The sequence below is a fragment of the Amphimedon queenslandica genome, unplaced genomic scaffold, assembly GCF_000090795.2.
Source record: "Amphimedon queenslandica unplaced genomic scaffold, v1.1 AMPQUscaffold_13448, whole genome shotgun sequence".
In the NCBI taxonomy this organism is placed as follows: Eukaryota; Metazoa; Porifera; class Demospongiae; order Haplosclerida; family Niphatidae; genus Amphimedon; species Amphimedon queenslandica.
The window spans coordinates 239,780-261,755 of record NW_003546316.1 but is presented as its reverse complement, the minus strand read 5'-3'; the positions used below and the strand labels follow the sequence as shown (position 1 = coordinate 261,755).

At 37.2% G+C, this 21,976-nt stretch overlaps 3 protein-coding genes across 4 annotated transcripts; 1 reads left to right on the top strand and 2 right to left on the bottom strand.

The window, feature by feature from the left end:
- Window positions 1–236: 236 nt before the first annotated feature.
- On the bottom strand, window positions 237–10,728 carry LOC100631399 (rho GTPase-activating protein 7-like). 2 transcript variants are annotated; one of them, XM_019995296.1, is made up of 19 exons: window positions 10,555–10,728; window positions 8,790–8,899; window positions 8,072–8,177; window positions 7,244–7,315; window positions 7,054–7,141; window positions 6,608–6,662; window positions 5,417–6,330; window positions 4,190–4,264; window positions 3,692–3,799; window positions 3,553–3,599; window positions 3,375–3,476; window positions 3,132–3,215; window positions 2,934–3,059; window positions 2,655–2,785; window positions 1,884–2,267; window positions 1,336–1,499; window positions 1,021–1,146; window positions 792–968; window positions 237–531 (listed from the first exon to the last, which is right to left on the bottom strand). In XM_019995296.1, exons 2-19 carry the CDS (start codon window positions 8,889–8,891, stop codon window positions 411–413), a joined length of 2,982 nt encoding a protein of 993 aa, XP_019850855.1. In that variant the 5' UTR covers window positions 8,892–8,899; window positions 10,555–10,728; the 3' UTR covers window positions 237–410. The 2 variants fall into 2 exon arrangements, with proteins under 2 accessions (XP_019850855.1, XP_019850854.1); XM_019995295.1 differs by lacking the exons at window positions 8,072–8,177; window positions 8,790–8,899; window positions 10,555–10,728 and adding an exon at window positions 7,436–7,802.
- Window positions 10,729–11,012: 284 nt separating this feature from the next.
- LOC105312405 (serine/arginine repetitive matrix protein 1-like) lies at window positions 11,013–15,269 on the top strand. Its single transcript, XM_019995290.1, has 4 exons — window positions 11,013–11,363; window positions 11,608–11,792; window positions 12,871–12,918; window positions 13,131–15,269. The coding sequence occupies exons 1-4, from the start codon at window positions 11,062–11,064 to the stop codon at window positions 15,152–15,154; spliced, it is 2,559 nt and encodes an 852-aa protein (XP_019850849.1). The 5' UTR covers window positions 11,013–11,061; the 3' UTR covers window positions 15,155–15,269.
- Window positions 15,236–21,967, bottom strand: LOC105312404 (oral-facial-digital syndrome 1 protein homolog). Its single transcript, XM_011405024.2, has 18 exons — window positions 21,858–21,967; window positions 21,627–21,812; window positions 21,504–21,569; window positions 21,425–21,452; window positions 20,689–20,909; window positions 20,390–20,479; window positions 19,145–19,335; window positions 18,763–18,882; window positions 18,621–18,694; window positions 18,395–18,564; window positions 18,229–18,337; window positions 17,914–18,077; window positions 17,761–17,872; window positions 17,670–17,709; window positions 17,196–17,445; window positions 15,773–17,023; window positions 15,490–15,533; window positions 15,236–15,438 (listed from the first exon to the last, which is right to left on the bottom strand). The coding sequence occupies exons 1-18, from the start codon at window positions 21,936–21,938 to the stop codon at window positions 15,405–15,407; spliced, it is 3,231 nt and encodes a 1,076-aa protein (XP_011403326.1). The 5' UTR covers window positions 21,939–21,967; the 3' UTR covers window positions 15,236–15,404.
- Window positions 21,968–21,976: the final 9 nt, after the last annotated feature.

Genomic DNA, 21,976 nt, shown 5'->3' with positions numbered 1-21,976 from the left:
AAATATTATCATTATTCATTACAGTGGTTTACATCAGCACTGAAAGTTATTACATTTTACAAGTACAAAAGAAGCTTGTCAATCGCATCTGCTACATTGAATTATGCTGTATGATCTCGGAACATATTGCTCAATACATCACAAAGTTGGCCACTAATCTCGTTAGCCAGACCATTCCCCAGCCTACAGTTACTTGTGGGCAAATGGTTTGGCTAGCGAGACTAGTTGGCCCCAACTAAAGATGGCAAAAAGGAAATATATTTCACAGTTAGGATAATAGTAATAATAATGAAATATAATATATATGTATATAATATTTTAGTGTCAAAAATGAGCTTTGATATACAGGAGATTATTATATGACAAGAAAGAGAGAAGAGAAGAGAGAGTGAGAGAGTTGGGATATAGGATTATACAGGTGTCTCTATGTAATCAGTTTCAAGCGATCTTCTAAAAGAATCTCGTAATTTGTATATGCTTGACGCCAAGTAGCGGCCGTAAAAATGGTTATAGTAATCAGCAGATCTTCCCCTATGAGTGAGAGAGGAGGCATTTAAACTTACAAATATTTTCTATTGTATTTATACATGTACATTATACATGCATGATATGTAGATTATAATAGTCTATAGTCCTTCGAAAAAAAATAATAAAATTTTATTTGTCCATTAAAAGTTATGGATCTTTTCAGAGCAAAGAAAAAAGGACAACATGATGCTACACTTTATTTCAAAATTGTCATAATAATTATTTATTCTTAAAAAGCCAAGTTATGCTGATTCAGTGCTTACCTCATATCAACTCTACAAAAGAGTGTTAATATCGAGTTCTTATTGCCAGCTGGTTCTATAATGTACCTCATAGCCAGCTCAGTACACCTCACCCCAGAGAGAAGAGTAGCACTAGGATGAGACACTGATGTGCTTATGACAACATATGAATCATTCGATGGATCAAATCGCCACGACCTTAAAAATAAAATTCATCAAATACGATTTTTTGAGCTATGATTCTGCATACCTCATGATGCAGTGATCTCTGTCACTGAGTGGTGCCATTGATGACGTCACGTATTGAAATATTTCGGTATTCTCGTCAAGTTTTGAGACTCTACGACCTTTGAGGACCGAACCATCCCACAGAAACCTTTACAAAAGATAAAACCACATGTAAAACCACAGTTAAAAAGAGTGTACTATGAATGTATACATGCTCCATATGAACTGTCTTATTTCCACTATATCAATATACACATGTAGGCCCTTCTTTATATAACATTATTGTACATGTACATCCTTTTCTCTCTTCAATCCTCTGTCATATTTCTAGCTTTACCTTTCCTCCCAGAGTTTTCTTAGCACCATTTCGGAGGATGCTGGAACTTCAACAGTTCCTCTCCACAGACGCAAAGGGACTCCATCCTCGATCTTACAGTAAGCGAGTGAGACTCCTTTCATGAGGTCACAGTGGACCCATCCCCTGTATCGCCTTCTCTGCTCCTACACATTAAAAATGAACATAATAGTTAATATATAGATATTGCATTATTTTTCAAAGATTCAATCTCATCCTTTCTTGTATATTAGAGTAGACTATACAATTATGAGACAGGCACTATTATTATTATTATTATTATTATTATTATTATTATTATTATTATTATTATTATTAAATACTATTATTATTATTATTATTAAAATAACTAATGCCAAATCAGATTAAACAGTAAACAGACCATTAATATTATTATTATCATATTATCATCATTAAGGCCTCTATTAAAAAAAAATTTAAACATAAAATTTCCTCATTACATGTGCCTCAATCTATTCTGCACGTTCTCTATTACTTAATGAATTGCACAATGTATTCTTAATTCTCACTTTGGCTAGAGTACTCATGCAGTTCTCTATGTAGTATCTATAGTCCCCGACCCCACTCTTATCAAGGCCCAGCTCTTGGAAAGGGACGGGGTCGCCAAACTCCAAGTGACTGAACTTGCAGAGTTGCATCATGTCGGCTGCCACTTTGAAGAGAGACTCGTGATTTAGGATCAGTTCGGCAAGACAGCGACTCGAGACAATGTGATCGTTGAGCTCTTTGCTTGCGCCTCCTCCTAGTGGGCTGGGGGACTGAGGAGTGGTGGTGGATACAACGGAATTGGGACGTCTCATGGAGCCTCTTCTGATGACGGGGGAGGGGCGAGCGATGGCAGAGAGAGAGAAGAGAGTGGGCGAGAGACAGAGACTGAGATTCTGTGCATCCATCTGAAATAATAATAAAATATATAAATGTATGTCATGATTTGGTTAAATTCATTATAGTCCCTCTTAACGGAGACTTTCTATAGTAGCACTGTAGCAGACACTTCCATTTAATCAGAGTTCCGACAAAGCATGCTAAGTGAGCTAAACAGCATGGTTCATGAGCTGACAAGCACTACAATACAGTACATGGCCTTTGGAGCAACTTTTAAAATTCATAAAAAATCCAAATTTGATCGGAATCAGCTCAAACTTTCTACACAACATACGAAAATGTAGATGCATCATATAAAATTATGAAAATGGACAATTCTCTCCTAGCCATTTTTGACAAAATTTGGCTACACTATACATTGCCCCCCCCCCTCTCTCTCTCTCTCTCTCTCTCACCTGGTGTGTATGGGAGTATTGTGATGTGTATGCCAACAGTTTCAACATGCATTGAAGTGCTTCTCTGTTCTCGTCAGGCAGCAACAACATTACAGCTTGTTGGGCCTGTAATCTCACTGCACTTGGGATACCTATACCATAAAAAACCAGTAAATTATTAGTAAATTATTAGTAAACTATTAGTAAATTAAAAATATCAAAAATTAATACAATTTCTATCAACTAATATAATGATATTAAACTCCAATAATTTTGCTACATATAAAGCATAGAACTTACATTCATAAGACACCAGCAATGCTTCTGATAGTTTTGCTGGTATCAGTGATTCGGGAAGCTCACGGAAATAGAGTTTTAAGAGATCGGCTACCTCGTAGCTGGTGTATTCGGAAAAATCGATTAAATCTAAAAATAAAACATAAACATAATAGTAATAATAATAAAAGTGTACTCAAGGTATTTTTAGTCCTACTGTACCTGGGCTATTCTCAATCAGTTCTTTGAGTAGTTCGACTCTTGCTTTGGCAGCCGTCCTTCTAAAGATACCTGTTGTTTCCATGGCTATAGAAAGATATAAACTAATTACATTCCAACAAACAAACACAAAAAATTAATGGTCAAATTCAATTACAAAAATTTCCAAAACGAGACGGCTACAATATTAAGTTTATTCTAGCAGTGAATTTACTGGAATATACAACGTTTTACTAGCCGACTAACCGGTCTTTTTCAAGTGTTCCATTGCTTGTAGTATAATTGGAGGAAGTGCCTGTCCATAATATATCACATTACTGGATAATGATGAACCAAAGATCCTATTAGCTAAAGGAGAAGAGAGAGAGGGGGGTGGAAGGGAACAAATAATTTACTATAAATTTCTCAGAATTGATTCAAGTACCTCTTAAAGAATAATTCTTATTTCTCCTAGACTTCAATATCCTTGAACTAATTAAAGAAATACACAATATTAAAATAATACATTTACAGTACAGAATAGAATGAAACATAATTATAGGGAGCAATAGCTCTACACTTACACGTTGGCTTTTCCATTGTGAAGTTCAATAAGTGCTGTAAGCTTTACAAGTGATAATTTACGTAGTACACTGATCTGACCCACAGATAACTCCTCTATTGGTATCAGCCTAACAAGGAATAAAACAATAAGATACTGAACTAATATTGGACTAGTATAATAGTATATCCATTATGTAGTGAAGTAATGGCATATGACAATAAACTGCACTGGATAATTTCCTTTTCTTGTTTATAATTAAAACAGAATCGCAAACATGGGAAATGTGTATCGAAACATTTTAGGCGTTTAATTGTTTTTACTACAAGGAGGTGACCAGTAATTGATTAATGGCAGCTGTTGAGACTGATGGATAGGACTGCCATGGTAACCACAAAATGTAATACGATACATAACACAGAGTAGAAGGAAAGTGGGAGAGAGAGAGAGAGAGAGGACATAAAAGAAAGATTATAAAGAACACTAGAAGACTCAGGAGAGAAGAATTTAAAATACTCACGTTCTTAGTGGCTTAAAAGCATGCCTGAAACTGTGCTGTCTCTTGAAACTGTGCCATTTTGACTTAGCTGAAGACCTAAAAGAAAAAAAAAACTTAATATTATACATAATACAAGTGCTATCAAACTTATAAAACATCAAACTACGATACTATAATAGACACAAGTGTTCTGTATTTATCTCAACTCAATACACAAGCTCTCAGCATAGCCAAAATTCACTGGCACACACAGAGTATAGAGTTTAAGTCCAATTAACATACAAATGATACAATGTATTATTGTTACTACACACAGGCGGGCTAAGATTGGCATCGATATCAATCAGGACATTTGGTCATCAAAACAATATTATAAAATGATCAATATCTATAAGGCAATTAAAATATTACGAAAGAATGTTCGTAGCAATAAAAAGAGATGCTTTACCGAAAATATAATTATATAAATAGTAGGAAGGAATGAGTGAAATGTGCACTATCACGCACGCATGCACTTAGTTATAAAACAGAAACTAGAATATATATTAGTGGAGTGAAGGTGCAAACAACAGTGTGAACATAAGAGAGAATTTCTATTATAATAACAGCAAGAGAATATAATAGATAAATAGGACACAGTAGTCGCAATAGTAGTACAGAGTACTATCGAGTATTATGAAACAAACTGTGGCCGTGTGACGTAATGTACAATAAGCAAGACAAGGAGAAAAGATAACATCATTGCAATGATTAATAGGGACAGACATGACACATGACAGACAGATAGACAAACTAACATGATTAATATATTGACACAGACAATGACATCACTCCCTAGTGAGACATACACAATGAGGAGTAGCAACTACCAGTAAAGCTAACATACATACAGAGGTAGTTATCATAATGTTTAATGTGCTATCAATATGCTATCTAGTGATAATACATGTAGGGTCAATTTGTGGTGATGTCAAGTTTCACTATGAGGCATGTAGATCAAATTGATGCTTAGTGAAAGATCATGATAGCCAATGGACACAAATGAGGTACAAATTTACTAGCACTTGTCTTTTGACTTCAAAAGAACACATGTATTTGATACTATTTGCCTTTATACATGTACATGTACATCTAGTTATACTTTTTTAGCTTTGGAGGATTTCGTGACAATACATAAACTTTTTAAACAAGCATAAATTTTATTCCTCCTCTTTTCTCTGTCTCCCCCCCTCTCTCTCTCTGACTCACGGTTGGGTTGGTGATGATACTATTGAGCTCCTTGTCAATGTTCCAGTAGTAGTCACTTCAACATGCTCCATGTAAGAGCTGGAGTCATTAGAATCAAAGGTACTCTGTCGTCCAATGCGCTTATGAGATCCCTCAACACAAACATTCTCCTCTTCCTCAGTGTAAGAAGCTTCAGGAGATGGCCCTCCCCAGGTACCACTGCTGTTACACATCAAGGTCTCACTGGGGCCACGAGAATGAACGGCGGGACTCTCCAACAAGTCCTCAAACTCCTCCTCCTCTCCTTTCTCGAGATTCAGTATAGAGTCAACGCTCCCTGTCAAATCTGATAGGCAGGTCTGTGTGGTTTCATTGTTGCTGCTTGGTAGAGTACTACAGCTGAAGACGTCCGGGAGGGACCGAGATAGGTCGCTGTTGAGGGTCGGTCGTCTTAACTTGCTCATGCTGTCGTCAAACATGCTTAGCATCCCCGAGGCAAAGCTACCCAGCCTACCCAACTCTCCAATTTTTCCTTCATCGTCGTCTTCATCTTTGTCTCTCACTCTTTCTTTCATCGGACTGAGCAGGTCTAATTTCTCTGACCCTGCGTCAGATTGTTTCGTCTCGTCTTCATCCGAAACTGAAGGGAGGGGTACTATTTGAATCGACACACCCTCCTTGTCGCCACAGAAAGAATAAGTTTTTATCGACCTGTTAGTTGTTCTTGTGGGGCTGGTACTAAGTTCTGATACCATCAGTGGAGGCTCAATAATATCAACTGAAGCAGCTGGAGAGGGATAGTGAGTGTTGTTAATCGTTAAAGGAGAGGTACGCTTTGGGTGCTTTCCTTTCCTCGACCAACGCTTGTCAGTTCTTTCAAATTGCCATTGCTCACTAAGAGCCCTCATTGTGTCATCATCATCTGAATCATCATCCTAGAGAGAGAGGGGGAGAGAGAGAGAGAGGGAGAGAGAGAGGGAGAGAGAGAGAGAGAGAGAGGGAGAGAGAGAGAGAGAGAGAGAGAGAGAGAGAGAGAGAGAGAGAGAGAGAGAGAGGAAGGGAGGGAGAGAGAGGGAGAGTGAGTAAGAGGACAAGATAAATTGTAAACACTTTGGAATGAAATGAAATGAAATAATCAAATCAACACTTAAAGTAACGGAATTTAATAATTTACTGGTATTCCAGTCTTACATACACACACACTGGGATTACCTTCGATAGGACTTCCTCTAGTAAATCAGCACACCTATTAAGAACATTCAAACGCCTTGAGAGGAAAGAAAGGAAGAGAGAGAGAAAGAGAGAGGGGGAGGAAGATATAGAGAGGGAGAGATTAGTCACATCATTATGAAAGATTAAAGTAATGATGTGTGAATGTGCATTCATGCATGTAATACAAGTGTAAGGAAACAGGAAAATGAAAAATGACACAGAACCCAAACTTTGGAACTAAATGAAATTGTTAAGGTCACAACAAAAACAACAATGATACGAGCTATACAGATAATAAATAATAAAGAAGCTATTATGCTAATATTGTTTTGAATACTAGCTTCCAATGCAAGTCGACAGACTGCTATTAATGCAGGCGTACAAATTGACACAAAAAGATTTCATGTACTTAAACATTCAAATTCCTTGTACTTAATTGTATTTACTTTATTAGTGCTTCAATGGAGGGCAAGTCAAGGAACTGGTGGTCTTTTTCCACCTGCATAGCCGTCACGTTGATGGGAAACTCCCCTCCTTTTTTTATAGAAAGAGAAAGTTAGAGGGAAAGATAGCAAAGAAAAGGCAAGAGAATAACAAAAATAAATGAATAAATAAATAAATACTGATGATGCCTACCTTCAAACTGCTGGACGTATTGTGGAAATCCTGCTGATTTCAGCCAAATGCAAGCGTCCTGAGCTTCCCTGACTAGATAAAGAAAGAGTACAAGTCAAGTGAGAAATTAAAAGTGAAAGTATCCATTCCTCTTTCACACCTGGGCACAGACCAAGCTTGCTTTGGCTGCAAGAAAACACGCGCTAAACCTACTTCTAGCCTTGCTCATTTCCCCATAGTGGCCGCTGCTAAAGGTCCTCTTTAGTGCTGTCTTTGCGCGAAGGAAAGGAGAAGATGGAGGGATCAAGGATCGGGGTCTTTCTGCCTTGTTCCCTCGACCAGGCATGGTGGACGGTGAGCAGTCAGCGGACGGATCCAAGGCCGAGAGCCACATGAAAACAGGATTGACGAAATCTATCTCATTCTCTGCCTCCATTTTCTATCTACTACAGTTTTTGCTGCTTAGATATGTTGTAAAGCCTTGAGCTAGCTCTCTCTTTTCTTTTCTCGCACCAAAAACTGTTCCGAGACGCGATGTCACGCCCACTCGTTATTAATAATTAAAAATTTATTACTGCATAGTTGGAATTCCTATATCCTTTGATACTTGGCTTTTAATGTGCCCCAAAAAATGAATTCCACATAATCACAGCAATGAAATTAATTAATGGGCATAACAAACTAATGGCCACTGCATGAGGTGGCTTGTTGTCAGAAAACAACTTATTTGCTAATAATAAAATTATAAAAAGAATTATAAATGCTTTTGATGCCAGTTGGTCAAAAAGCATTTTAAACAATGAAGCCCGAGACAAAATTTGGGCTACAATTTCAAGACTTCAAGCTTACTAGTTTTCCAAATCCTTCCTCCTTTATTGTAAACTGGAGAAATGGATCCACTCGATAGGAGATCCTCCAAACTCAGAGCTGGAGAATAATTATTTACACGGCAGACCTTAAAAAGGATTTTAAAAATAATAAAATATGCAGACTATAGCAGAGTAAGTCATAATATATGCAAGAAGTATGAAATTAAAGTAATAGGAAGAGTTAAAATACATGTATATGCAATATCTTTATCTATTAAGTACTTTTGGTATAATCTGAAATTTTGACTGTGATTTAAATTTTACTGGATTAGAATTTTGCAAAAAAAAATAGATCACCCATATAACTACATGCCACATTCAATAATACATGACACAGTCTTTTTTAGTAAAAATTATATCACAGCACAATTTTAAAACACAAAAATTTTCTATCACACTAAGGCCACGTTTACACAGCAACGGAAACGATGCAATCCGTATAGTTTTGCGCCTGTTTTATGCTTCTGTTTACACAGGAACGAATGAAAACATGATAGAATCTTGATAGAACTCTATCGAACTCTATCGAAATAAAAACTGTGTTCAAAGTGGATACTTTAAAAACGATGAGTTTTGCGTTGCTGTGTAAACGTAGCCTTTTTTCCTGATCTATGGTATTACATAGCATTATAACTACTATGCTACCCTATTGCCAAGAGTAGATGTTACCTAAAGTACATATACAGCACATTACTCACTCTGTTATTGTGGTTGTTGGGCTCAGAGACAGGAATGGTAAGTGAAATTAAAGAAACCGATGACATGTTACCATTGCCAAGTGAACGTTTACTTGACATCATTGAAGAGCCTGCACAAGTGAAGATAATAGTATCAATAGAAAAATATCAAATGCTAGCATTACTACATAATAGCTTAAATTACAATGTAAAAAGGATATACCATTTCTTTTTCTTATGTAAAATTTACATCTCAAATTACAAGATATTTGTGTGAAGTTTCCCAAGTTTTTGGCAAATGTTTTTGCATAAATATCTAGCAACAAATCAAAATCAAACTAAAACAGCATTTAAAGCATTTTAGTACTAAAAATACAGCATGATCCAGGGGTCAATATTTACATTGGGAGGATGGAAGAAATAAGGAAGTTTTCAAACTAACAATTTGAGATCAGAGCTTACAACACATGCAAGCATTCATGCCAATTCACAAGGGTACAATTAGAAGTTAAAGGTCAGAATTAATTGGCAAAAATAATTTACAAGCAGCCAGATTATTACACAAATAATGCCTTTGATAAACATACTGAACTAGTATAAAACTACACAGGAGTATTATTAATAATGTACCAGGATTGTATTTACACATGAATATCAAACGATATAGTATTATATGTATACAAAACAATAGGAAATTAAAGTTTATGCTCCTCACACATCAAACAATAACATAAATTATATTAATGTACATGTACATTTAAATTAGCAGTACAAGCAGTGAAATACCACAATGACAGGATAAACAAAGATGAACTGGTTAAAAGATTATTAGTGTAGTAATAGGTAGCCCGGGCTATTACTTCACTTGATATATACACAAACACTTTAAATGCATCACAGACACCAAACAAAATAAGATAACTTGTGTCTAGTCAGTAGCTTTGCTTATTAGCCATTCCAGACAGGAAACTTGATGATGAACCTTCACTGTAAAGGATGAGAAAGGGTAATCCATGTAGGCCCATTAATGTGTGCACCCTACTAACATTACCTCTAACTTAGTGATGTATGCATGATAAACATCTAAAAAAGGCAGTGATGGTATATAAACACCAAGTGCTAATGAAGTTTATCATTGGAAGCCAGAGGATAGGAGTGAGAGAGAGAGGGAGGGAGGGAGAAGGGAAGGAAGAGGTATAGACATCAGAGAAGCAATCAAATTTCTGATATGAATCCTGATATCATAATATTGATTGACCAAATTCGGAATAATAATTTAAAAAAATTACTTAAACATAATAGATCAACTATATTGCGGGTATGCAATTTGGTACGTGAAAACAAGAGAGGGGATGAGAGTGTCTACTCGTGTGACAACAGAGAAGGCAGATGTTTATCACACACTCACTCTCTCTCACCCCTAACTATAGTACTCACTGCACTGTTTATAACACTGTAACTGTCTCTCTCTCTCTCTTAATGTAAAATCATACTCCCTCACAGTTGGAATGCATCCAGTTGTGACAGCTTTACAAACTTAGTACACCTAAAGAGGATTCATAGCTATTCTAGAAGCAGAAGGATGGTGCATAGGGAATAGTCTTACAATAATTACATTCTACATACAATATTTGTCATGTAAATCTATACACAGTAAGAAGCAGCTCTGTACAGTGCAATGACATGATAGCTGATTCTCTCAAGGCCGGCACACAGACAAAAAAAACCACCCCCTCAAAACAAGGGTTTTGAGCTGCACAGATATCACAAGTCAAGCCTATTTTACCTGTTGTTTATCTTTTTATCTGCAGCTCTTGTAGGAAGAGTTATGATTGGTTAAAAACTGCGTCCTGGTGCTTTGTATTCTTCTGTTCTTCTCCACTCAGGCGCTATACTTGCAAATGCTAGACTCTAAGAGGGCGAGCAATGATAAAAAGAGGGGAGAAAGCATGAGCAGGAGAGCGTGACGTCTTCAGGAAGTCATTATAAAAACAACAAGCCAAGCCCATATTAGATCTATTACCCACCCACTCGTTATGGGGTATACGATGAAACTTGAACGTCTTCACTACACTCGTAGAGCTACTACTATAGAGCTACTACTGTAATCACTGCAACTAAAACTATGACTTCTTTGAAAGTCCCTATCTAATCTCTTTGCTGTAATATATCAAAGCTTAGCAAATGGAATTTTTCCTTTCCTACATTGCCCACGTGTATACACGTGGGCTCACTAGTACCGGCCACGCCTATCTATAACATTAAATTAATAACTAAAAATAATCACCTAATCATGGCGACTTCTCCTTCTGGTCTAGATCCTCCTGCCGCCCTAATGGTCGAAGACGGGGCAGATGGAGGGGGAGGAGAAGAGGAATCTACGAGGATGAAAGTGCTGGAGGATATGGTAAAGAAATTAAAGCTGGAGAAAGAAGAACTTATGAATCAAATGTCCAACAGTAGAGGAGATGATGATGATAGTAGTTCCTCGTCTCTTCTTAATGGGAACGTCCGGGTCACTACGCCCATCAGCCTCGAAGACAATGATGACATTCTAGAAATGATTAGTGACAAAGAAACGGAAGACGACATGTGGTAATGAAAATAATAACAATAATAATGATAATTACTCTTGTGTTGGGTCACGTGGGTGTGGTTTTAATAATATGCTCTAAAAAGTATAAAATGTAATACATTTACGCTTACCTTTAATGGACTTTGAAGCAATTTACATTTACTCAACATTTCATGATGTTTTCTTTATACTTGACCGTGGGCTCTTAAACAAAACAAAAAAATCTAAAATATCTGCTGTATTATTCATGGCTGTCACTATTAGGTTATACGTGTCACCACTTCGCCCACCCACAAAAGAGCATAAGAAGATAAGTCCGTCACAATGGCTCTCAGAAGGGAAGATGAGACAGAGAGCGTCATACAGGGAGCAATCCTTTCAAGACATCAAGACCTCACTCGCTTTTGCCATGAGCGAAACAGAAGTAGTGCCAAAAATGTCTTCATCAAGTTAGTCTATTGTTATCATTTATTTATTTAATAATTGAATAAATTATTTATTCATAAATATTTCTTTTGGTAAGTCACATTCCTTGTCCAGTTTATAACTAAAATAAGTATCCACATCTTTATTATAGTAGTGCATGGGATGGGCTGTAATCGTTGGCTTATTTATTCATTATTATTTATTAATCAATTTTTATTATTATCAATTGCAAACTTAGCTTCACCTTAGGTCTTCCATGCACTGCCTATATGGCTTTAAATCAACCCACTTTACTTAATTTATTATATTATTTATTTATTTATTTATTTATTTATTGTTTTTTTGTTGTGAATGCCAGTTGGAAAGTCTTATCTTTTGAAATTGAGTTAAATGCACCACATCACATCCTTAACTAGGTGTTAGTGTTTACTAGTGTTTTGACCCAATGCTCCTTGTGTTTTGTCTCATTTATTGCAATTTAATAAGCTCAAAATATTTATAACACTATTATGTATGTACCTATGGCCAAAAGCCATTCATTAATGATAGATGATGTAATAATGTGGACATGTTCAGGGATTACCCCGCACTGCTAAGTTAGTTTTAAAACTTATAAGTCAAATGCTCAAATTTTGATTTGAGTCAGCTCGAACTTTCTATATCAGAAAATTAGAAATCTCCCCTAACCATTTTTGATGTAAAAATATGTACTGTATATGGATCAGATAAAATTGTAAAAATAGAGAATTCTCTTTTAGTCATTTTTGACTAAAACCTCTGGGTGTGTCTTTTTTAATAAAATATATATATATTGATAATTTGACAAGTGTGAGCAGCAAGCATTCTATTATGCTTGTTTGTGTTTGTGTGTGAACTAGCTGCAAATCATGTTATTTTGACCATTTTAGTCTTTTTCAGTACAAGTTGTGACACATGACGTTGTTTTTGCTTATTTTTGACAACCGTTATAGTCAGCGATAACATCTTTTAATTATTCTTCTATAAAATAGCTTTTCTTGTCGTCCCTTTAAAGTTAAATAATCACCTTTTACTTACAACCTATCAACAACTCCCTCCTATTATCATTTCTCTTTCATGTAGAACTGTCAAAAGGCGGACGAGCTTCTCCATCTAATAAAACAGCACAGAGTGAGTGGCCTAATCAGTACTTTAGAATATTAAGTATGGTTATTAGTATTCATTGCATGGTTGGTCTAAGTGATGAACTGGTTGGTTTATTTGTTGAGGTGGTTGCCCGACCACCATAGACAGAACTATGATATAATATAATTTATAATATTCTTGTCATGTGACCATTAATGATGGTATGTAATACATAAGTCCTTTTCTCTACTTTTTAGAGTATTTGAATGAAGTGAGGAGAAGGAGGAATTCACTAAGCGAGTCTGAGGACAGCTCTTCTGAGAGGGGAGGTCCCTCTCCGTCCCGTTCACCTGTACCAACCGTTCGCAAGTCGGACACATTTACCAAGAAAGCTCGTAATGTTCCCGTAAGACCAGTAGTGCCAGCACAGGCTCCTCGTGGTATCGGAGCCGCTGGAAGTGATAGAGATAATGATTCCAGCTCTTTAAAAGTAAAAAGATGGGATCCTTCAAAGGCTGCAGTGACAAGCGACGGAGAGGAAGAGGAGGAGGAGGAGCCAAGGAGGTGGAAGGTAAAGCAAGTTCGTGGTACGCCACCTCCAACTAATAAGTGGAAAGTGAAGCAAGTCCCTGATAGTGAAGTAGGAGGGGACGAGGCGAGCGAGTCCAGTCCACAAGAAGAGAGGAAATGGAAGGTAAAGCAGGTTGTTGATCCCAGCCCGAATGAAGAAGAGAGAGAGCAAGATGAGGTCATACCTAATCTACAAAGAAAATGGAAGGTCAAGCAAGTTATTGATCCCGGCCCGAATGAAGACGAGAGAGAGCAAGACGAGGTCATACCTAATCTGCAAAGAAAATGGAAGGTCAAGCAAGTGGTTGATCATAATGAGGACGAGGGGAAAGAGGAGGAGGAAGAGGAGGTTCCTCAGAGGAAGTGGGCAGTGAAGCAAGTACCTGATGCTAGTGAAGAGTCAAGACCGATAAACGTTACTAGAGAGAGCACTCCAACCCAAGAACCACCTCGGAGGAAAGGGACTTATACTCTTGAGGACGAGGAGGGAGAGGAGGAGAGAGAGATGCAGCATCGTAAGATTGAGAGGAAAGGAACGTACACGGCCATCGGAGGAACAGAGAAAGAAGAGGGAGATAGGGGAGAAAAGAAGAGAGAGGAGGAGGGGGAGGAGGAGAGAGAGGTGCAGCATCGTAAGATTAAGAGGAAAGGAACGTACACGGCCATTGGAGGAACAGAGAAAGAAGAGGGAGATAGGGGAGAAGAGAAGGGAGAGGAGGAGGGGGAGGAGGAGGAAGATGAGAAAAAGGGAGGAGCTACTGTGAAACGTAGTGGAACTTTTACTAAAGATAAGCCGAAGGTGTACTCGAGGCGACCGGATAACGATGGAGGGAGGGACAGCTCAGCTAGCGATAGGACAATGTCACCAATAGACCCCGGAGAGAATCTTAAGATAAAATGGACTCCAACGAATAGGAACCCTTCTCCGTCCTCCGGCGACGAGGGTAAGAGGACTCGGACTCAGTCACCGACTAGTCCTAGAGGATCACCGGAACAAACGAGACAATCTCGGTATTCAACTCATCAAGCTCAGTTGAGGCAAATGCCTCAGATGCCGCACCCATCCATTGGTGGGCGGGGTCAGTTCCGATCGCCTGTTTCTAGACAGGGACTCCCGTCTCCTCTGAGGCAGCAGAGACAGGCAGACGGAGGAGGGGGAGGGACCTCTCCTTATACCTCACCCGTCAAACCGGTCACTCCTAGACTCCGCCCACCATCACCTAGGAGAAGCCAGCCTAGTGCTAATGAAGAGAATACACCAACTAGTACTCCTAGAGTAGCAACTGCTCAGACCACACCTACTGGTCACACTCCTAGGGGAAGCAGTGCTCAAACCACACCTACTGGTCACACCCCCAGAATGAATGCTCAAACCACACCCACTAGTCATACCCCCAGAATGAGTGCTCAAACCACGCCCACAGGTCAATCGGGTATTTCTCCGAGAGGAAGGGGAGCGAAGGGACTATCCCCCGGTATCAAAATAGCGAGACCTTTGAATCCGTCTCAAGGAGGAGGTGCTTCGTTGTCAGGGCAACAGCCACAGAGGAGGCGTATCTTACCTGTTGCCCAGTCAACTAAAGGGATGTCCCCACGTGCCGGGGGTAAAGTTGTGAAGAGTCCAAGGGGAACAGAGTCTGGTGGAGGGAGGGGCAAGAAACAGTCCCCACAAGAGAAACAAGATGACAGTTGGCTTGATGAATGCTTTTAGAGTGTTACACAGGAACAAACAAACCTTTTTAATCATTATTATTATTATTATTATGTGTCTTGTAGTTTTGTAAATAACAAGTTCTCTGATTAAAAGACAGTCTTTTTCTATACAATATAGGCCTCATTAAATACATATTTATTTGACTTCTGCCTTTCTCTCTCTCTCTCTCTTTTGTATAAAAATGTTTTATTAGATATAAATGTGCATACATACATGTTACATAAAGATAAATATTATATATATGCATCTACCAGTTAGCAAATGGGTCAGATCCCTCATCACTAAAAAGGAATGAGAGAATAAGGTTATGATGCTACAAATCTGTATACTACCTTTCAGTTGGGGCAGATAAAAGATCTAAAACTTCATCTTCATTCTAAAGAGAGAGAAGAAGAGGGGTAAACCCACGAGATGCCTTAAAGTGCAGACTGTACACATAAATACATTACAGACACCATAAAGAGTGTATAATCAGACCAGAAATATTGGGCAGTGGCCCAGCCTAATGAATTAGGCTGGTCTGGGTGTATACTGAACACACACAATTGCAGTAAATAAAGAATAAAGGCGACTGATATTAATTGGATCATTAAAATTCCATACTCTTCCACTTACTTGATGGATTCTTGTCTGGTAATGGTTACTATTGGAATGATCCTTAACTGATGACATGTATTGTGCCATTGTCCATTTAACTTCACTTTTATCATCATCATCAGTTTCACTAGGATTCCCTTTTGATGCATCTTTACTCTCTTCTATTTTAGTTTGAGGGGGCTCTGGTTTCCCTTCTCTCCCTCTCTCTTCCTCTTGCTGGAGTGCTAATAGCTCTTGTTGTATCTTGATCCTTTCTCTCTCCTCTTCCTCTCTCTGAGCTTTAAGCTTCTTCTCTCTCTCAATCGACCATCTCTCATACTGCTTGTTATCAACCACTGCAGTTGTTGCTACCGATCTAGTAATAGTACTGTTACAACTAACAGAGCCTGCTTGTACTGTAACAGTACCAATACTAGTGGAGCATGCAGTGGTATATATCCCTTTACTATCTGTAATGGTTGAACATGTACATGTACATGTACACAATGGTGCGGCAGTAGTGCCTGTAGTACTAGTACAGTTATTGGATATTGTTGAGCCTGCACCAGTTCCATTCACCATAACATGACTAGGGCCAATAGCTGAAGTAGTTGCATTATTAGAATGTGCTGTAGTAAGTGTATTAGTGGTGTTATCTGATACAGGATGTAGAAGGAGCCTCCCTGAATTATCAATGGTATTAGTAGTACAGAGAGCTCCATTTCTTAATGATAGTGTTACATTATTTTGACTGGTTGGCGTTATCATAGGATCAAAAGAAAAATCCACTGATGACGGTACAACACATGTTGCCCCACCCAATAAGAGATTATTCACAGTGGTTGTTGGGATAATGCTTGCTTTTTCATTCTCGGTAGGTTGGGGTTTTTTCGGTGTCCAGTGACTACTGAGATTAATGGGTTTTTGAGAAGGAGGTGTGGCTATACCAACAGGAGCTGATACAGTAGAAGTGGGTGGAGTTGATGAAGTTGTAATGGGTGTGGTCACTGACGAGACTAAAGTCACTAATGAAGCTGTGGTTCTGGGCGTGGTCAATGGTGTAGGTAAAGGAGGCGTGGTCAGTGATGTAATAGGATTGGATATAAAGGGTGTGGTCGATGATGTCACAGAGGGAGTTGGCAGCGAAGGAATTTGAGTAGATAAATAAGGTAAATTGTCATTAGTGGTAGACATCATTGTTGTAACTGGAGGATAATATGATAATAATGAAGAATGAGGGAGGGAAGGCGGAGGGGGAGCAGAATAATCGGAATAGTATCTTGCTAGCTCCTAAAATAATAAAATGAATAATAAATAACGGACACATTGGGGCAAGAAGTTTGCCTGTTATACAGAGGTGTCCTTTATGTGGAGGTTATTTTAAATAGTAAGGAATGTAATTGATACACTAAGTACTGTCCATTAAGATTGTACTACATCTCTCTCTCTATTTCTCTCTTACTTCTGATTCTTTCTCCATTCTAGCGAATGTAGCTCTAGCCTCGGCGAGTATCATTGCAGATGAATCAGAGAAACTTATATCATTGTTAGTATTAGGAGTGATTGAGAAGTCATTAATATCATTGTCATTGTTATTATTAGTAGGTGCTCCAAATAGACTGATATCAATTGAAGGGGCGGGGCTCATCATCTCTGTGGGCGGGGTCGAGAGAGACGTCTGTCTGGTGGTCAGCTTCCTCCTTGGACTATGCCTAATAAAAAGAGAAAAAGAAAAATATACATGTACATGTATGAGCTTGTGTTATGGCTTAAGCCTGGTTTACACTCGCCATAAAGCACAACGCAAATGAACACAAAATTAAACTTTGGCTAATTTTGCGTCAACTTCGAAGCATTTTTGCATCAATGCTCATGCAATTTTGATTGTTTTGTCGAATGAAAAACCAGCTTTAAAAAACTGCTGTCCCAGTCTTACTTTTTCTTAGTCCTGTTTCTGGTCCCACTTGATGTTAGGACTATAAACACAATAGGAGGATGACAGGCAGAGCAGGTTCTAATTCACTTACCATCGTGGAGACCATCAATGTGTTGTTTCAAGTCTTTGATCTGAGACTGAGCTGAGCGATACTCAACACTGATACAAGTTAACTGATCATGGAGTTTAAATATGGCATCCATCTAGAGAGAGAGGAAGATGAGCAAAAATTAAAATTATTTACTTTCTTTGCAATTTCATCTTTTAATATCTTATTAGCTTGAGTCAGGGAGGTCAGCTCTGCTTGCATTTCTTTAAATTTTTCTTGCGATTTTCGTTGATTTTCTTTCTGTTGCTTTACACTTTTGCTCAACTTGTTCTTAGCATCATTGACAGCTATCTCCTGATCTGAATAATAATAATAATAATAATAATAATAATAATAATAATAATAATAATAATAATAATGATAATAATAATAATAATAATAAATATTAATAATAATGAATTCAAAAATTTGCTTCAAAACATCTCCATATATATATATATAAAAACTTACCTGATATTATTCTTTTCAATTCAGTTCTCTCTTGGTCAGTTTGCTGTCTCAGTTCCTGTAACTTCTTTTCGCTCTCTCTCAATCTCTCCCTCAGAGAAGAGCTATCGACCTTTTACAATAGAGAATTAAGCTCTCAAAAGAATTGACAAAATTATCATGTACTAACAAGCTTAAGTCTCTCGTTCAGTTGAGTGTTTTCAATAAAAAGGCTATTCGTTTTCTCGTTTGACAACTGAAGCTCCTCCTGCAGTTGTTTAGCAGTTTCTCTCTCGTGGTCCAGTTCAGCAGTTACACTCTCGTACTTTGTACTGAGTTCATCTATCAGTGACTGTTGGGCTATGGAAAGAGGACGGATGAAATTCGAACCAATTAAGTCATAATATATGTTATACTTTCAAACTGGGCCTTCATTTCTGCTGCTTTCTTGCCTTCTTGTAAAAATTTTGTCTCGAGTTCAACTTTTAGTCTTAAAGATAGTAAAAAATAAAATAAAATAAAAATCTAAGTCAAAGGCCTCCCCACTCTTTCTCTCACCTCTCTACTCTTGCTTCGGCCATCTTTTCGTACTGCTTCTTTAAAGAGTTTAGCATTTCTTCTTTCTCATTCAAGAGTTGCTGTAATGAAGTGCTCTTGTCTTTCTCTAAACTAGCTGCCCTGTAACAACACTAAATGTAACTACGTGTACGTTCAAATTTTCGAGTGCTTAAAATTTCATGTAAAAATGTGCTCAAAAGTTAATATTTGTGTGAGCTAATTTTCATGTTCTGGCCATAGTCTAAATACAATAGAATGGCATTAGAGGTGGTTTAAATTTTGTGGATTTAAGGTGAGCACGAAAATAACAAAATTTAATACACCTTGAAAATTAAGACACATATGAGAGTACAAAATATAATTACATGTATGTGTATCTTGCCTTCTATCTAGTTCAGATTGTCTAGTTAGTTCATTTTCTCTCAGTTTGAGGCTCTCCATTTCAATGAGTAATGTCTGCCTCTGATTGTAGAGTCCCTGTTCTATGTCTGTCTCTCTCCTTCTCAGTCTTTCTCTCTCCTCCTCAACAGTTCTTGTTGATGATGTTAGTCTTTCACGATACTTTAACTCCAACTGTGACATACACATGTAATAAAGACAAATTAATAGAATATACTGTATCAATGCATTATTATCATGTAAAATTTCTAGACGTCCCATATTTTTTAATTAATAAATTATACCTATTCTGATGCATATTGATGTCCTTATGCTATATAAAAAGTTTGAACTGACTCTGACTTCAAACTTGAGAGTTATGGCCATTTTTAAAAATCGGCCAATTTCTGAAAAAATCCCTGTACTATAGCCCATGCTTTTTTCCAAAAAATGGCTCCGAAATGACCCCCAATTTTTATTACATTTTCTAATACATAATGATGTCCTTATGCTATGTAGAAAGTTTGAGCCAATTCCAATTTCAATCTTTCAAGTTATGGCCATTTTTATAAATCGGCCAATTTCTGAAAAAATCCCTGTACTATATACTATAGCCCATGCTTTTTTCCAAAAAATGGCTCCGAAATGACCCCCAATTTTTATTACATTTTCTAATACATAATGATGTCCTTATGCTATGTAGAAAGTTTGAGCCAATTCCAACTTCAATTTTTCAAGTTATGGCCATTTTTATAAATCGGCCAATTTCTGAAAAAATCCCTGTACTATAGCCCATGCTTTTTTCCAAAAAATGGCTCCAAAATCACTGCCAATTTTTATTACATTTTCTAATACATAATGATGTCCTTATACTATGTAGAAAGTTTGAGCCTATTCCGACTTCAATTTTTCAAGTTATGGCCATTTTTATAAATCGGCCAATTTCTGGAAAAATCCCTGTACTATAGCTCATGCTTTTTTCCAAAAAATGGCTCGGAAATCATGCCCAATTTTTATTACATTTTCTAATACATAATGATGTCCTTATACTATGTAGAAAGTTTGAGCTGATTCCGACTTCAATTTTTCAAGTTATGGCCATTTTTATAAATCGGCCAATTTCTGGAAAAATCCCTGTACTATAGCCCATGCTTTTTTCCAAAAAATGGCTTGGAAATCACGCCCAATTTTTATTACATTTTCTGATACATGCATCTGTAATGATGTCTTTGAAAAGGAATTCTCTTACTTGTTCCTTTGCTTGTGCAAGCTCTTTTAAATATTTGTTCCTTTCTTCCAACCTCATCACAGACAACTCTTTCTCCCTAAACCTACTCAACTGTAACAAACAAAACGAAATATGAAATTTAACATTCATTTAGAGACACATGAAGAACAGTAATTAAACATGCACCATAATGAGGTTATTAGCTATTACATATGTAAATGTGTCCATCAACAAGAGTTCATTCGTATATGTACATGTACATGTACATATAAGTACAAGAGTGCATGTAGCCATGTACTATATAAAGTTAAATGATATACCTCTTGTTCAATAGTTTTCTTATTTCGTGCTTCACAGCTTTTCTGGAATGCAATCATCCTCTTCTCCAGAGTCACTTTTCTTTCCTCCTCCTCCTCCTCTATCTTCTTTTCAGTTACTGTCTTTGCTTCTTCTCTTTCATTAGTTTGTACTCCACAGGACACTGTGTCTCTTCTTTGCTTCAAGAGAGAAGGAAGACGATGGAGTAATTGTATTAATAAACCTGCAGAGAACACAAGGGAAGAGAAGAATAAGCAACAGAGAGAGAGAGAAAAAGAGGGGGGAAAAGTTGGATTAAATAAAAAACAAAATACCGTATATCGGGTATATTTCAATGCATTAATAATTTCGGAAAAAGCAATCCATTGCGAAAATAAATATTATGAAATTTTAAAATATGCGGATAAAAAGGAATAGAAGATATGTGGTATTGTGCAATTATTATGAACATGTGGCTTCATAACTATCCATGGCTACATTCTAGTCTAACTCGAAGGCCATAAAGAGCCTTCTTTGCCAGTTAGAAGTGTTGCTAATGTTGATTCAGAAGTGGAGAAGTCAGCAAATGCTTCGATTGACTTACCAGGCCAGGTGGTTGATGGAAATAATAGCAAGTAAAATATTTTCGGAATATAAAAGGCTTCCGAATTATTCCATCATTGAACTTAATATTTCCACGACTTTTCATGCATTGAAATATACCCGATATACGGTAGATATTTAACACTTAATACTTACTCTTTCTATCTTGCTCATTTTCACAAGCCTACAAATTATAATAAATAAATCAACTATATCATTGTCATAATATTATTACTTTCAAAGGCTCCAATATTTGACTCGTAAGTCCTAATACTTGACAAACATCATCAAACGACAACAACTAAAATTAAATATTTTTACAAAATTTACTGGGTAACACAAAATTAAAACTAAGCACCTTTTCCATACGTAGTCCAGCTTCGGGAAGAAAGGTTGAGAGTGTGTACTGGTATCCATTAGACTGGAGGTAGTTTATAATGATATAACTAGCTATCTGATGGTGGAGTGAAGATGGCCTCTTTTGAGAAGGCTCCGACCCACTCGGAGGTTGTAACTCGCTGATTAGAGAGTTTCTTAGCTGTGACTACAGAAAACTGAAAAACTAATGCTAGTTGAAATCCTTCCCTACCTTTAAAGAGTCTAAAAGTCCTTTCTTTTGTAGAGAAGAATAGAGTTTTGCTCTCAACTCGTCTTGATCCACTGCCGCCATTTTTTCAAAATAAACAAAGCAGCCAAAGGGTTAAATGT